The sequence below is a fragment of the Aspergillus ambiguus genome (assembly GCF_047715705.1).
Source record: "Aspergillus ambiguus strain CBS 117.58 unplaced genomic scaffold BDV59scaffold_44, whole genome shotgun sequence".
Classification (NCBI taxonomy): domain Eukaryota; kingdom Fungi; phylum Ascomycota; class Eurotiomycetes; order Eurotiales; family Aspergillaceae; genus Aspergillus; species Aspergillus ambiguus.
Genome location: NW_027395557.1, coordinates 143,897 through 157,669, shown reverse-complemented (window position 1 = coordinate 157,669; position 13,773 = coordinate 143,897). Strand labels below are relative to the sequence as shown.

The window sequence follows — 13,773 nt, the reverse complement described above, 5'->3', positions numbered from 1 at the left end:
CATAGCCCATAAACATTAACGGAAGAATATAACATGTTCAGAATAAGATCTAACACCAGCGTGAAGAGAAAGCCGCTGAATAACAGAAAGCCGTGAGAAGCGCAACCACCAAGATCTGAAGTTTAAGCGGTAGCACCAGCGCTGCGGGAAACGCTTTCGCTGCCCTCCTCGTACTTCTCCCAATTGGCCAGAATATGAGCAATGCGGGGAGAGTTCGTGAGTCTGTACACATCTTCGAAGTACTCCTTGGTGATCTCGAAGGGGCGAGCGGTGACGTTGGGAATGTACTTGCCGACCAACTTGCTAGGATCAATAGTGGTCTTGTTGATCTTCTTCAGCAAGAAGGACCGGAAAGGCTTCACACCAGAACGCAGGAAGGTACTGTGGAAGGGCACATCGATTCCTCGGAGAGGAATGGTCGCGAAGCCTCGTTCGAGGGCGATAGGCCTGGGCTTGGATTCGGTCTGCTTGACACACTCCAGGATGATCTTCACCAGGTGGGCCTTGACGTCCTCCAGAGACATGCTCTGCATGAGAGCGGGGATGTCGATGTTCTGGGCCTTCAGGTAGTTGAGAAGGTTCGTCAGGCAGTCAAGTGCACGAAGCTGGGAGATGGTTAGCTGGATGTTCGTTCAGTGGCACTAAGAAAGGGAATGAAACTTACATCACCAGCAGCGACGTACTGCATGTTGGCAACGTTGTAGTTGACAATTTCCAAGAGCCAGCCAGTCTGCTCGGAGATGTTCTCGACAACATACTGGAGAGCTTGCTCGTTGAAGGTCTTGGAAATGCGGCTGGGGTTGACGGCACACATGGAGTAGTTGGAGCGACCCTGCTCGTCACGCTCCACCGCAACCTGCATAGTCAAACCACGGTAGAACACAACGGAAACCAAGCTCTCAATGGGCATGACATCTGCGAGGGCAGCAAGAGCAGAGTATTCACCAAGGGAGTGACCGGCGAAGCTGCTGTCTCTCTGGACAAGACCCTTAGAGCGCATGTCTTCGAAGCTGGCCTTCTCCATAAGTGTGAGGGCAGGCTGCGTGAACTGAGTGGCGGAAAGGAGACCAGAGGGAGACCGGTACGTGTAGGAAGCCGTGCTCTCATCGATCCCCTTGAAGATCTTCTCGGACTTGATGGTTCCGTCGGCATTCACAGTCTCGAAGGTCATGGACATGTAGTTCTGACGGATGGCCTTTCCGCGAGGACCGCCAAAGTAGACAGTAAGCTCCTTGGGGTTGTTTTTGACGATGTCAATGATCGAAAGACCGTAGTTCTCGATGAAGTGGCGATCGGCACGATCCCAGACCTCGCGGGCAACAGGGCTGTTGTTGTACAGCTCCATACCCATACCTTGCTCCTGAGAGCCCTGTCCGGTGAACACGTAAGATGTCACAGGTTGTTCGACTTCCGCTTCACCCAGAAGCACCTTATCTTCAGTATCCTGGTTGCTGGCTTCGACCTTGATGATCTTACGACCAGCAATCATACCAACGTGCTGCAACTTGACGGTGATCATGTCATTGGGGAGGACCATGCCAACAAGTGACACGTGGAAGCCACGAACACGACCGATGTTGTTCTCAGCGGCCCAGGTCTCGACATAGCTGCGAACCGCGGCGCTGCTGTACATGCCGTGGGTGATGGTTCCTGGCAGGTTGGCATAGCTAGAGAAGACACGCGACACGTGGATGGGGTTGTAGTCGCCGGAGACGCGGGCGTACGTCTCGTTGGAAGCAGGTGCGCGGAGAACCAAGGGAGTCTTTCCGCTAAGCGGAATGGGGTTCTCGAAGTAAACCGGCTGCTCGATGGACGTACCGTTGCGCTCGAGATAATCAATCACGGGGTTGCCGTGGGAAGCTCCGGCCTCATAGTCGACAGAGGCAACCTGGATGACTTCCTTGGTAGGAAGTTCAAGAAGCACCTGGCCGACAGTTTGGACGTGGCTGAAGACAGACTTGTTCTTGAATCGGATCAGACTCTGAAGGCGGAAAGTCAAGGTCTGGCCCAAAAGTTCGACTTCGGGCTCGTCCATACGGAACCACTCCTTGGACCGTAGAATGGCCACGTCACGGCTGGAGCCAAGATGAACTTGCATGGGGACCTCATCCTTACGCTGGAAGGTATTCTCGAAGTCCACATAAGCTCCACGGTACAGGAATTGACTCGTCACATGCATGATGGGCTTGCCATCGCGGCGAATGGTACCGCAGACCTCGACCATCTTGCCGGAGTCCTGGTTGATGACGGCATTGATCTGAGCGGTAGTGTCCAGAACATCACCGACCTTCAATGGCTGGGCACCGGGGATCATCTTGAATCCGTTGGACAGGTGGACAAGCTTCAGAAGGTCTCCGTCGATCGTGCGCGGGAAGATAGGCTTGGTGATAGCCTTCCATCCAGCGACAATGGCGAAATCCATGGGCGCGAAGACCTCCTTACCGGGACGGTCAACAAACGCCTCACCGGTGTTGCCAACAGCGTGAACGAAGTCGGCGACAGCCTGGGAAGTGATGGTCTCACGGCCACCGTCGAATGTCGCCGTGGTCGGAGTGTCGAAGGGGACATCCTTGTTGCCGAACCAGATGCGGTAGTAGAACTCCTTGATGCGGTCGTTACGGCTGCTCATGACTTCCCGGATCGGAGCGTATCCCGCTTCAGGGTGGTACGTGAACAAGAAGGTCAGGGGAACAACACCACCCTCGGCAGTTCTGCCCTCGAAGAGAGTGATACCAATCTGGTTGTTCTCGTGCATCTTCACCTCTACCGTCTTGACAAGCTTGCCGGATTGGTAGGGCTCGCGAACACTGATGATGGTCTTGGAGGGTTCGTCGGGGTTGACGACCTCCACATACATGCCGGCAGTGGGGGCCACGATGCGCTTCATGGGGTTCGTCTGGAACCGGTGGCCTTGCACGTAGACATCGGCCATGAAGATAGCATGTCTCCATGAGTAGGAAGTGCCGGCAAGGAGACGCAACCAGCGGTTGAGGTCTGGCAGGCTGGCCGAGGGGGTAGAAGAGAGACGGTAGCAGACCTTGTTGCCATCTTCGGAAATAGTCAGGCCGTCAGCCTCGGGTTCCTCGACAGCCTCACTGAGTTGGCCACCGAAGTATTCAACAACGGGAACGCGGGATTCGTCGCCGTTGTACACATCCTTGATCAGGCTCTTGATGTGTCCCTGGTGGATACCGTTCAGGATATCATAGACGGGCTGATCAATGACATTCGAGAACTTGGCAGCCATCGGGCCCTGCAGGATACAAGTTCTACCAACATCCTGGCCGACAACAGCCTCGAGATCCTCGCTCTGCCAGAGTGAGTCCTTCTTGAACCAGTATTCGAAGTTCTCATCCAGAGAGGGAACGAAGGGAACCGGCTTCTGTCCGCGGCGTTGACACAACAGGAGGAAGTGCTGAACATCCTGGGCATTGATCAGCTGGGTAGCCGCTTCGGGATAAGCAGCCAGAATGTGATCAACGGCAGGGTAAGGCGTATCGAGCTCCGAGTAGTTCTGCAGCAGAGAGGGACGGGCCTCGCCGACAGTGAAGCGCTCTTCGACACGACGGATGAAGTCGCCAGTCAACTTCTTGAGAGAGTTGTCAATCCACCGGGACTCGTGCTTCACGTACATGAGATCAACCATGCGGTGAACAACCTCAGTGTAGGTCATATCCTCAAGGTCGACGGTCTCGCCGGCGGCGTTCCGACCAAACCAGACCTTCTGGAAGTCATCGTTCAGCTTCTTGATGATGTAGTTCCGCTGTTTCTTCAGCTCGGGCACTCGCTTGGCCTTGTCCAGCTTGAAGATCTTCTGATCCATCTCGTGCCAGAACAGGACACCTCGGGTGGCCAGCTTGTGGATCGGCTCACCCATTTCCGACAGGACTGTGACGACACCACCGGCGGCGCCCTTGTAGGTCTTCTCCCAATCCTGGTCGTCCAGACCGGGGGCATCGACAATCGCCTGCTTGGCGTTCTTGGACGTGTGGGCTTCCTTGGCAGTCATCATGCGACTACCGAAGAGGCAGCCATCGAAAGGCATGGGGGGATAGCCAAAGCGAGACGACCACGTTCCCGACAGGTACGGGTAGGTGTCCTCGGAGCCTCCAAATCCACTACCAGCCACGAGAACAATGTTTTCATAGCGGCGAATACGGCTGTACATCTGGAGAATAGGCTGGTGGAAGTCCTCGAACGAGTGATGGCCACCACCGCGGCCACCAGTCCATTGAAGGATAACGGGGAAGGTGGGGTTGGCCTTGGCGATGTTGATGACCTGCTGGATGGCATCCACGGAGCCAGGCTTGAAGGCGATGTGCTTGATGCCCAGAGTCTCAATGTACTCGTTTGCAACCTCGATGGACGGAACGCCGGCGCCGATCGTCAGACCCTCTACGGGGACGCCATCGGCCCGCAGCTTGCCGATCAGCGGGATCTGCCAGGCCATCGCGCGGGGATTGACGTAGATCAGATTGACGGTGATCCCGCGACCGGGAGGGATCTGCTTCTCAATCTTGGTGATGGCCTCGGTCATCGATTTGGCGTTGTAATAACCACCTCCCGCCAATTCAATGTGGAACCCGGCATTCATGGTGGCGGCGACGAAATCCCAGGGAACGGTGGTGGGGGTCATACCGGCGACCATGACGGGCGGGATGCCCAAGAGGCGGCTCATCTTGGTGTCGACAAAGGTCTGGCCAGTGGCATTCTTCACCAAACGGGGACCATACTCCTTCACCCAGTCGATGGCGTACTTCACGGCGTGCTCGTCGCGGTCAAACAGCTCGGGTTTGTAACCAACCTCTGCATTGGTCCCATCCATAGCGCCAGCGAGGACCACGCGGACGCCCGTACCGTCCTTGTTCCGGTTCGTCAGAACACCCAGACCAGAGATTCCTCCGGGGCCGAAGTCCAGAATATGCGTCGCTCCGGTGAAGACGGTCGTCTGCTCCCAGTTGACGGCATCGTGAGTGATCATGCGCACCAGGGCCGGGACGATGTTAGCATCACCCAGGGCTCTCAGATCCTCACCAGACTGGGTGCCGTAGACGGGAATGACCAGCGACTTGCCGGAGATTTCGACATCCTCGAGATCCTCAACGATGCGATCATAGGCGGAGTACAGGTACTGGCTGTGGAACGGAGCTGTGATGGGAAGGAAACGGTTGACGAAGCGAACCTTGCGCTGGGTGTAGGGGACACGGTTCTGGTCCAAGCCCGTGGGCGCCTTGACCTTGCGCAGACGCAGGTTGAGACCGTAGAGGGAGAGAGGCGGGCCAGTGACGACGAAGTTCCGGGCACTGTTGACCAGGGAAATGGCGATGTGGCGGTCCTCGGGGAGATGCTGATTCGTCATGTCGATGTGTTCCTGCACGGCGGAGCGGGGAAGATCCCGAATGGAAAGCATGGGGGTCGGGGTGCCCTCTCCGTTTTCAATCGAGTCCTGCAGCACCGAGGGAGCGATGGAGGTGCGGGGATAGGCCTGTTGGCTGCGCAGACCGATCCAGAAAAGCATGGTCAAGGCATGCTTGGCGGCCTTCTGGAAGCTCTCCCAGGTAGTGGCGGAGGCGATGGCGGCGGCGGTGACAACGCCCTGGGAGTGACCGGTGGTACCACTGAAGCGGGACAGGATCTCGCCGGGTTCCTTGCCCAAGACCTTGCAGGTCACGACGAAGTGGGCAAGTTGCACCAGACCGATCAGCGGCAGACTCACGGGGGCGGAGACCAGGTAGTCGGTGTCCGGCTGGGAGTCGCGGTCCTGGAGCCATTGGAGCACGTCCAGACCCTTGGGGTAGAGCTTGTTGGCCTCGGGCTCGCGGGAGAGCGAGAGCAGCAGGTCGGCGGAGGCGGTGATCAGATCTTCGACGAAGGACGGATACGTGGTGTAGACCTCACGCAGTTCGTCAAAGTACTCTTCGATGTTGCCCTGACCGCCGAAGACGGAGTAGACGCTCGCCTTCTCGTCCGCAGCTGCGCGGAAGAGGGCCGAGTCATATGGTTTGGTGGGGCGTCCGGCGGCGGCACGACCGGCATAGTAGGCCTGGACGACAAGGACCTTTTTCGAGGTAATACCGGGCAGACTGGCGGCAACGGCATGGACATCGTTCCCCCGCATGAAGGCGCGTTCGAACTCGTTGAGGGCCAACTTCAGAACCTCCAGGTAGGTGCCCTGAGCGTCATCCTCCCCCTCTTCGACTTCGTGAGCGACATGACCGATGTAGCGAGCGACCAGCTCAGCGACGGACGACGGTTCCTCGTCTTGAGCCAGCTCATCTGTGGGTTGAGGGAGGGAAGCGGTGAAGACATCCTTCAATTGGGAGGCATGGAAATGGAGAGAGGTCGGCACGAGAAAGGAGAATTCCAGAGAGCCGTGGGAGAGGATAAGAGGGCGTAAGGATTGAGAGGAACGAGGGGTATTAATGCCCGTCTGAGGGGCGGTGGAAGAGCCGTACATGGCGGAGATAGAGGGAGATGATCAGTCGGCGGGAGGAAGAGGAAGAGATTGAGGAAGAAGATACTGCAGAAGTTAGCAATTGTGTGATATAGGGTCTGGTCACTGAGATGGACGTACCTAGTTCAATGGCTGGTAAGAAGCGAGCTGGTCCACCACCCAGCGGAGAATGAAGCAGAGAGAGTCTAAAGAAGAAAGGGAATATGATTACAGCATGAATAGAAGAAGAAGAACGTGGAGAGGTGGGGGGAAGAGGAGAAGGAGGAGAGAGAGAGAGAGATGAGGGAGAAGTAGAGAAGAGAGAGAATGAGGGGATTTGATCCGCAAAGAAAAAATGGTGATAGTCCAACTGGAGCGGCCGGCGGGCGGAGAGAAAAAAAGCGGCCGATGGTTGAATGGACCGTCACCCGATCGGGTAAGCGCCCCAAAGGTCCAAAACGGTTGGGCGTTAGTCAGCCGGCAAGCCGATAGACTGCGATCTACGCGTGAGATTTGCGACGATGCGGAAGGTAGTATTCCTAGTATTCACACCTGGAGGTTAGGAACGGAGGAGGTATCTACCTGGGTACGCAGGAGGTCGAATCTGGGTCTGTCTATTTTATTACCGAGGGATGTACAGTGGATTGAGATACACTTGGGGAGAGAGGTATTATTATTACTATTATTATTATTTTAAACTTGATCGAAGATCATTCAGATAATATTGAATGAGAAATAATAACAATCATAATATTCATAAAAATCAGAAGAATCATCTAAACCTATAGACAATCATACCAGTAATCTTTCACTATTAATAAATCCCTCCCAATGATCATAGAGACATACAGCAGACTGCGTACGGGAGAATCCATAGATAATGCTCAACGCTGAACGGACCATCCAGGCCCGCGGGGCCCACCCCAACACTCACCAAATTCTCATCCTTCACATCCCCAATAATCTCTCCTCCATCACGCCCTCTTCCTCTACCCTCCCCTTCCTCTCTTCTCTCCTCTTCTCTTTGCTTATTCCTATTCACCCCACCTGTCCCAACCTGGGGTCTATCATCTTCTCCTTTTTCTTTCTTTTTTTCCGCTTTTTTTCAGGTACGTTACATCTTATACTTTTGACCTTCCCGCCCGCCCGCCCAAAAAAAAAAAGATTGGAGATCTTTTCCCTCCGCTCCGATCTTCTCTCTCTCTCTCTCCTTCACTTCCCCCCAGACGGATATCCAAACCGACCTCCGTCGTTTGGGATCTCTTTTTTGGACTTATTCACTGATCCCTCATGATTCTCTAGTCTCTTGTTCCATATCTTTTCTCCCCCTACTTCTTTAATTGCCTCTTCCCGTCCTTATCCCTCCTCCAGCGTCATCCTCTCCCCCCCCCTCTCGTCATTGAACATCAATTGATTCCAATCATCACCTCTCGCAATCCTCTTCTCCCTCTCATCGACCTCCACAACTCTCCTCCATCATGCGTCCCGAAATCGAGCAGGAGCTCGCCCACACCTTGCTGGTGGAGCTGTTAGCCTACCAGTTCGCTTCCCCCGTGAGATGGATTGAGACGCAAGATGTCGTCCTCGCCGAGAAGCGCACCGAGCGCATTGTCGAAATCGGTCCCGCAGATACCCTGGGTGGCATGGCCCGGCGGACTCTCGCCTCCAAATATGAAGCATATGATGCCGCCACCTCCGTACAACGTCAGATCCTCTGTTACAACAAGGACGCCAAAGAAATCTACTACGACGTGGACCCCGTCGAAGAAGAGCCTGAACAACCATCTGCCCCTGCGGCAGGCACACCCGCCCCGGCCGCTGCCACATCCGCTCCTGCGGCTGCCGCTCCCGCTGCCGCCGCCGCCCCTCCGCCCCCCAGTGCTGGTCCCGCCGCCGCGGTGGAAGATGCTCCCGTCAGTGCTGTGGATGTACTCCGAACTTTGGTCGCCCAGAAGCTCAAGAAGGGTCTTTCGGAAGTTCCCCTCAGCAAAGCCATTAAAGATCTGGTTGGTGGTATGTGTCCATCAATCCGTCGAATCCGTCGAATCACCCCGGATTACTTGCGCTAACGTATCTCTTCACAGGAAAATCTACCCTGCAGAACGAAATCCTGGGTGATCTGGGCAAGGAATTCGGCTCCACCCCCGAGAAGCCCGAAGATACCCCTCTGGATGAGCTAGGTGCTGCCATGCAGGCCACCTTCAACGGTCAATTGGGTAAACAGTCGTCTTCTCTCATCGCTCGTCTCGTGTCTTCTAAGATGCCTGGTGGCTTTAACATCACCGCCGTTCGCAAGTATCTGGAGACGCGGTGGGGTCTGCAGTCCGGCCGCCAAGACGGCGTCCTCCTCCTTGCCTTGACGATGGAGCCGCCCTCCCGAATCGGCTCGGAGCCGGATGCCAAGGCCTATCTCGACGACGTCGCCAACAAGTACGCCGCCAATGCCGGTATCAGCCTGTCCACTCCCGCGGCCGGTGGAGACGCCGGTGGTGGCGGCGGTGGCATGCTGATGGATCCCGCTGCCATTGATGCCTTGACCAAGGACCAGCGCGCTCTATTCAAGCAACAGCTCGAGCTCATTGCGCGTTACCTGAAGATGGATCTTCGGGAGGGCCAGAAGGCCTTTATTACCTCTCAGGAGACCCAGCGTGCTCTCCAAGCCCAGTTGGATCTGTGGCAAGCTGAGCACGGCGATTTCTACGCTTCCGGAATTGAGCCTTCCTTTGACCCTCTGAAGGCGCGTGTGTACGATTCCTCGTGGAACTGGGCTCGTCAGGATGCTTTGAGCATGTACTATGATATCATCTTTGGCCGCCTGAAGGTTGTCGACCGCGAGATCGTGAGCCAGTGTATCCGCATCATGAATCGCTCCAACCCCCTTCTCCTGGAATTCATGCAGTACCACATTGACAACTGCCCCACCGAACGCGGCGAGACGTACCAGCTGGCTAAGGAACTCGGCCAGCAGCTCATTGAGAACTGTCGCGAGGTCCTCGGCGTAGCGCCCGTGTACAAGGATGTTGCCATCCCGACGGGTCCTCAGACCACCGTGGACGCTCGTGGAGCCATCGGCTACAAGGAGGCGCCTCGTGCCAGTGCACGCAAGCTCGAGCACTACGTCAAGCAGATGGCTGAAGGCGGCCCGATCTCTGAGTACAGCAACCGTGCCAAGGTGCAGAATGACCTTCGCAGCGTGTACAAGATGATCAAGAGACAGCACCGCCTGTCCAAGTCGTCCCAGCTGCAATTCAATGCCCTCTACAAGGAGGTGATCCGCGCCCTCAGCATGAACGAGAACCAGATCATGCCGCAGGAGAACGGTAACGGCAAGAAGTCGGGCCGTAACGCTATTCGCCGCAACGGTAGTCCTCGTGTGGGTAAGGTGGAGACCATTCCCTTCTTGCACCTCAAGAAGAAGGTGGAGCACGGCTGGGAGTACAACAAGAAGCTCACGGGTGTCTATCTCGACGTTCTGGAGTCCGCGGCCCGGTCCGGCTTGACTTTCCAGGGCAAGAATGTTCTGATGACTGGTGCGGGTGCTGGATCTATTGGTGCGGAAGTCCTGCAAGGTCTGGTCAGTGGTGGTGCCAAGGTGGTCGTCACCACCAGCCGCTACTCTCGTGAAGTGACCGAGTATTACCAAGCCATGTATGCTCGCTACGGAGGTCGTGGTTCCCAGCTCGTGGTGGTTCCCTTCAACCAGGGCAGCCAGCAGGATGTCCAGGCTCTGGTGGACTACATCTACGATACCAAGAAGGGTCTGGGCTGGGATCTGGACTTCGTCGTGCCCTTCGCTGCCATCCCGGAGAATGGTCGCGAAATCGACTCCATCGATTCCAAGTCGGAGTTGGCCCATCGTATCATGTTGACTAACCTTCTGCGCCTCCTGGGTTCGATCAAGTCTCAGAAACAGAGCCATGGTTTCGAGACCCGTCCGGCCCAGGTTATTCTCCCATTGTCCCCCAACCACGGCACTTTCGGTAACGATGGTCTCTACTCCGAGTCTAAGCTCGCGCTAGAGACGCTCTTCAACCGCTGGTACTCGGAGAGCTGGAATAACTACCTTACTATCTGCGGTGCCGTCATTGGCTGGACTCGTGGAACTGGTCTGATGAGTGGTAACAATATGGTCGCTGAGGGAGTCGAGAAGCTTGGTGTCCGTACCTTCTCTCAACAGGAGATGGCCTTCAACTTGCTCGGTCTGATGGCCCCTCAGATCGTTAACCTGTGCCAGCTCGACCCCGTCTGGGCTGATCTTAACGGTGGCCTCCAGTTCATCCCTGACCTGAAGGGCCTTATGACCAAACTGCGCACGGATATCATGGAGACCAGCGATGTTCGCCAGGCTGTGATCAAGGAGACTGCTATTGAGAACAAGATCGTTAATGGCGAGGCCAGCGAGTTCCTCTACAAGCGTGTGGTGGCCGAGCCTCGTGCCAACATCAAATTCGAGTTTCCTAAGCTGCCGGACTGGGAGAACGAGGTCCAGCCGCTCAACGAGGGCCTGAAGGGAATGGTCAACCTAGACAAGGTCGTCGTGGTTACTGGATTCGCCGAAGTTGGCCCCTGGGGTAACTCGAGAACCCGCTGGGAAATGGAAGCGTACGGCAAGTTCTCCCTCGAGGGCTGTGTCGAGATGGCCTGGATTATGGGTCTCATTAAGCATCACAACGGACCCCTAAAAGGAAAGGCTTACTCTGGCTGGGTTGATGCTAAGACTGGGGAGCCCGTCGATGATAAGGATGTCAAGCCTAAGTATGAGAAGTTCATCCTGGAGCACTCTGGTATCCGTCTCATCGAGCCTGAGCTGTTCAAGGGCTACGACCCCAAGAAGAAGCAGATGCTGCAGGAGATTGTCATCGAGGAAGACCTGGACCCCTTCGAGGCTTCCAAGGAGACCGCTGAGGAGTTCAAGCGGGAACACGGCGAGAAGGTCGAGATCTTCGAACTTGAATCCGGTGAATACACGGTTCGCCTCCGGAAGGGAGCCACCCTCCTTATTCCCAAGGCCCTGCAGTTTGACCGTCTTGTTGCTGGACAAGTTCCTACTGGCTGGGATGCCAAGCGTTATGGTATCCCTGACGACATTATTGAGCAGGTCGATCCTGTGACTCTGTTCGTCCTTGTCTGTACTGCAGAGTCGATGCTCTCGGCCGGTATCACCGATCCTTACGAGTTCTACAAGTACGTCCACCTGTCCGAAGTCGGTAACTGCATTGGTTCCGGTATTGGAGGTACCCATGCCTTGCGGGGTATGTACAAGGACCGCTATCTGGACAAGCCCCTGCAGAAGGATATCCTTCAGGAATCCTTCATCAACACCATGAGCGCCTGGGTCAACATGTTGTTGCTGTCTTCTACAGGTCCTATCAAGACGCCTGTTGGAGCTTGTGCCACGGCTGTGGAATCTGTTGACATCGGTTATGAGACCATCGTAGAGGGTAAGGCCCGCGTTTGCTTCGTTGGTGGATTCGACGACTTCCAAGAGGAGGGCTCCTACGAGTTCGCCAACATGAAGGCTACCAGTAACGCGGAGGACGAGTTCGCCCATGGACGTACTCCTCAAGAGATGTCCCGGCCTACTACCACTACCCGTGCAGGATTTATGGAATCCCAGGGTTGCGGTATGCAGCTGATTATGAGCGCCCAGCTTGCTTTGGACATGGGAGTTCCGATCCATGGTATCATTGCCCTGACTACGACCGCCACTGACAAGATTGGCCGCTCCGTTCCCGCTCCTGGTCAGGGTGTTCTCACCACCGCTCGTGAGAACCCTGGCAAGTTCCCGTCTCCCTTGCTGGACATCAAGTACCGCCGCCGTCAGCTTGAGCTGCGGAAGAAGCAGATTAAGGAGTGGCAGGAGTCCGAGTTGCTGTATCTCCAGGAGGAGGCCGACGCCATGAAGGCCCAGGACGAGTCTTTGAACGTGTCGGAATATCTCCAGGAACGTGCCCAGCACATCGAGCGCGAGGCTGTGCGGCAGGAGAAGGATGCCCAGTTCAGTCTGGGCAACAACTTCTGGAAGCAAGACTCTCGCATTGCTCCCTTGCGTGGCGCTCTGGCCACTTGGGGTCTTACTGTGGATGACATTGGTGTCGCTTCTTTCCACGGTACCTCCACTGTGGCCAACGATAAGAACGAGTCCGATGTTATCTGCCAGCAGATGAAGCATCTGGGCCGTAAAAAGGGCAACGCTCTTCTGGGTATCTTCCAGAAATATCTTACGGGTCACCCCAAGGGTGCGGCTGGTGCTTGGATGTTCAACGGCTGTTTGCAGGTCCTGGAGTCCGGTCTGGTCCCTGGCAACCGCAATGCCGATAACGTCGACAAGGTCATGGAGAAGTTCGACTACATTGTCTACCCCAGCCGGAGCATCCAGACTGATGGCATCAACGCCTTCTCGGTCACTTCCTTCGGTTTCGGTCAGAAGGGCGCTCAGGTCATTGGTGTCCACCCCAAGTATCTCTTCGCTACTCTGGACCGCGCTCAGTTCCAGGCCTACAAGTCGAAGGTGGAGGCCCGCCAGAAGAAGGCCTATCGGTTCTTCCACAACGGCCTGATCAACAACAGCATCTTCGTTGCCAAGAACAAGGCCCCGTACGAGGATGACTTGCAGAGCAAGGTCTTCCTGAACCCCGATTACCGTGTTGCCGTTGACAAGAAGACCTCGGAGCTGAAGTTCCCTGCCGTCCCTCCCAAGGTGGAGAACAAGGGAGTGGACAACACCATGAAGGTGGTTGAGTCCCTTGCCAAGGCCAATGCGGCGGAGAACTCCAAGGTCGGTGTCGATGTGGAAAACATTGATGCCGTGAACATTGAGAACGAGACATTTATCGAACGCAATTTTACCGCGGGCGAACAGCAGTACTGCCTCAAGGCTGGTTCCCCCCAGGCCTCGTTTGCCGGTAGATGGAGTGCGAAGGAGGCGGTTTTCAAGTCGCTCGGCGTCAGCAGTCAGGGTGCCGGTGCTCCTCTTAAGGACATCGAAATCGTGAACGGGCCCACCGGGGCACCTGAGGTCAATGTAAGTCCACTCGTCTGCGCTGCGTGTTGCAAGCGTACTAACGTTTCTTAGCTCCACGGTGCTGCAGCTGAGGCCGCCAAGAAGGCCGGTGTGAAGCAGATCAGTGTAAGCATCAGCCATAGCGACTCCCAGGCTGTTGCGGTGGCGGTTTCGCAGTTTTAATGTCCTGACGAGAGAGATGTGGATTAGAGGTTATGTGCATTCCAGTGTAGATACATTATGTTGTTATCCTATTTATTCCCTTTGAGCTTTTTAGATAGTTCTAATTCCGAGTTGACTTTGCAAGCGTCCTGGTCGTTTTTACTTGTAGGCTCTC

The 13,773-nt window shown here is 55.7% G+C and overlaps 2 protein-coding genes across 2 annotated transcripts; one reads left to right on the top strand and one right to left on the bottom strand.

Annotated features, from left to right (window-relative positions):
* Nucleotides 1–122: 122 nt before the first annotated feature.
* BDV59DRAFT_205416 (tetrafunctional fatty acid synthase subunit FAS1) lies at nt 123–6,457 on the bottom strand (the record flags this gene model as incomplete). The annotated part of the gene is made up of 2 exons (XM_073694640.1): nt 123–605; nt 665–6,457. The coding sequence occupies 2 exons, from the start codon at nt 6,455–6,457 to the stop codon at nt 123–125; spliced, it is 6,276 nt and encodes a 2,091-aa protein (XP_073544055.1).
* Nucleotides 6,458–7,559: 1,102 nt separating this feature from the next.
* On the top strand, nt 7,560–13,747 carry BDV59DRAFT_186911 (trifunctional fatty acid synthase subunit FAS2). Its single transcript, XM_073691107.1, has 3 exons — nt 7,560–8,446; nt 8,518–13,457; nt 13,509–13,747. Exons 1-3 carry the CDS (start codon nt 7,912–7,914, stop codon nt 13,617–13,619), a joined length of 5,586 nt encoding a protein of 1,861 aa, XP_073544054.1. The 5' UTR covers nt 7,560–7,911; the 3' UTR covers nt 13,620–13,747.
* Nucleotides 13,748–13,773: the final 26 nt, after the last annotated feature.

Excerpts from the sequence above, each read along its gene's own strand:
- BDV59DRAFT_186911 (XM_073691107.1), top strand. The coding sequence starts at position 7,912 with ATGCGTCCCGAAATCGAGCAGGAGCTCGCCCACACCTTGCTGGTGGAG. Across the intron at positions 8,447-8,517 it reads CATTAAAGATCTGGTTGGTG|GAAAATCTACCCTGCAGAAC; the intron begins GTATGTGTCCAT and ends ATCTCTTCACAG. Across the intron at positions 13,458-13,508 it reads CCGGGGCACCTGAGGTCAAT|CTCCACGGTGCTGCAGCTGA; the intron begins GTAAGTCCACTC and ends AACGTTTCTTAG.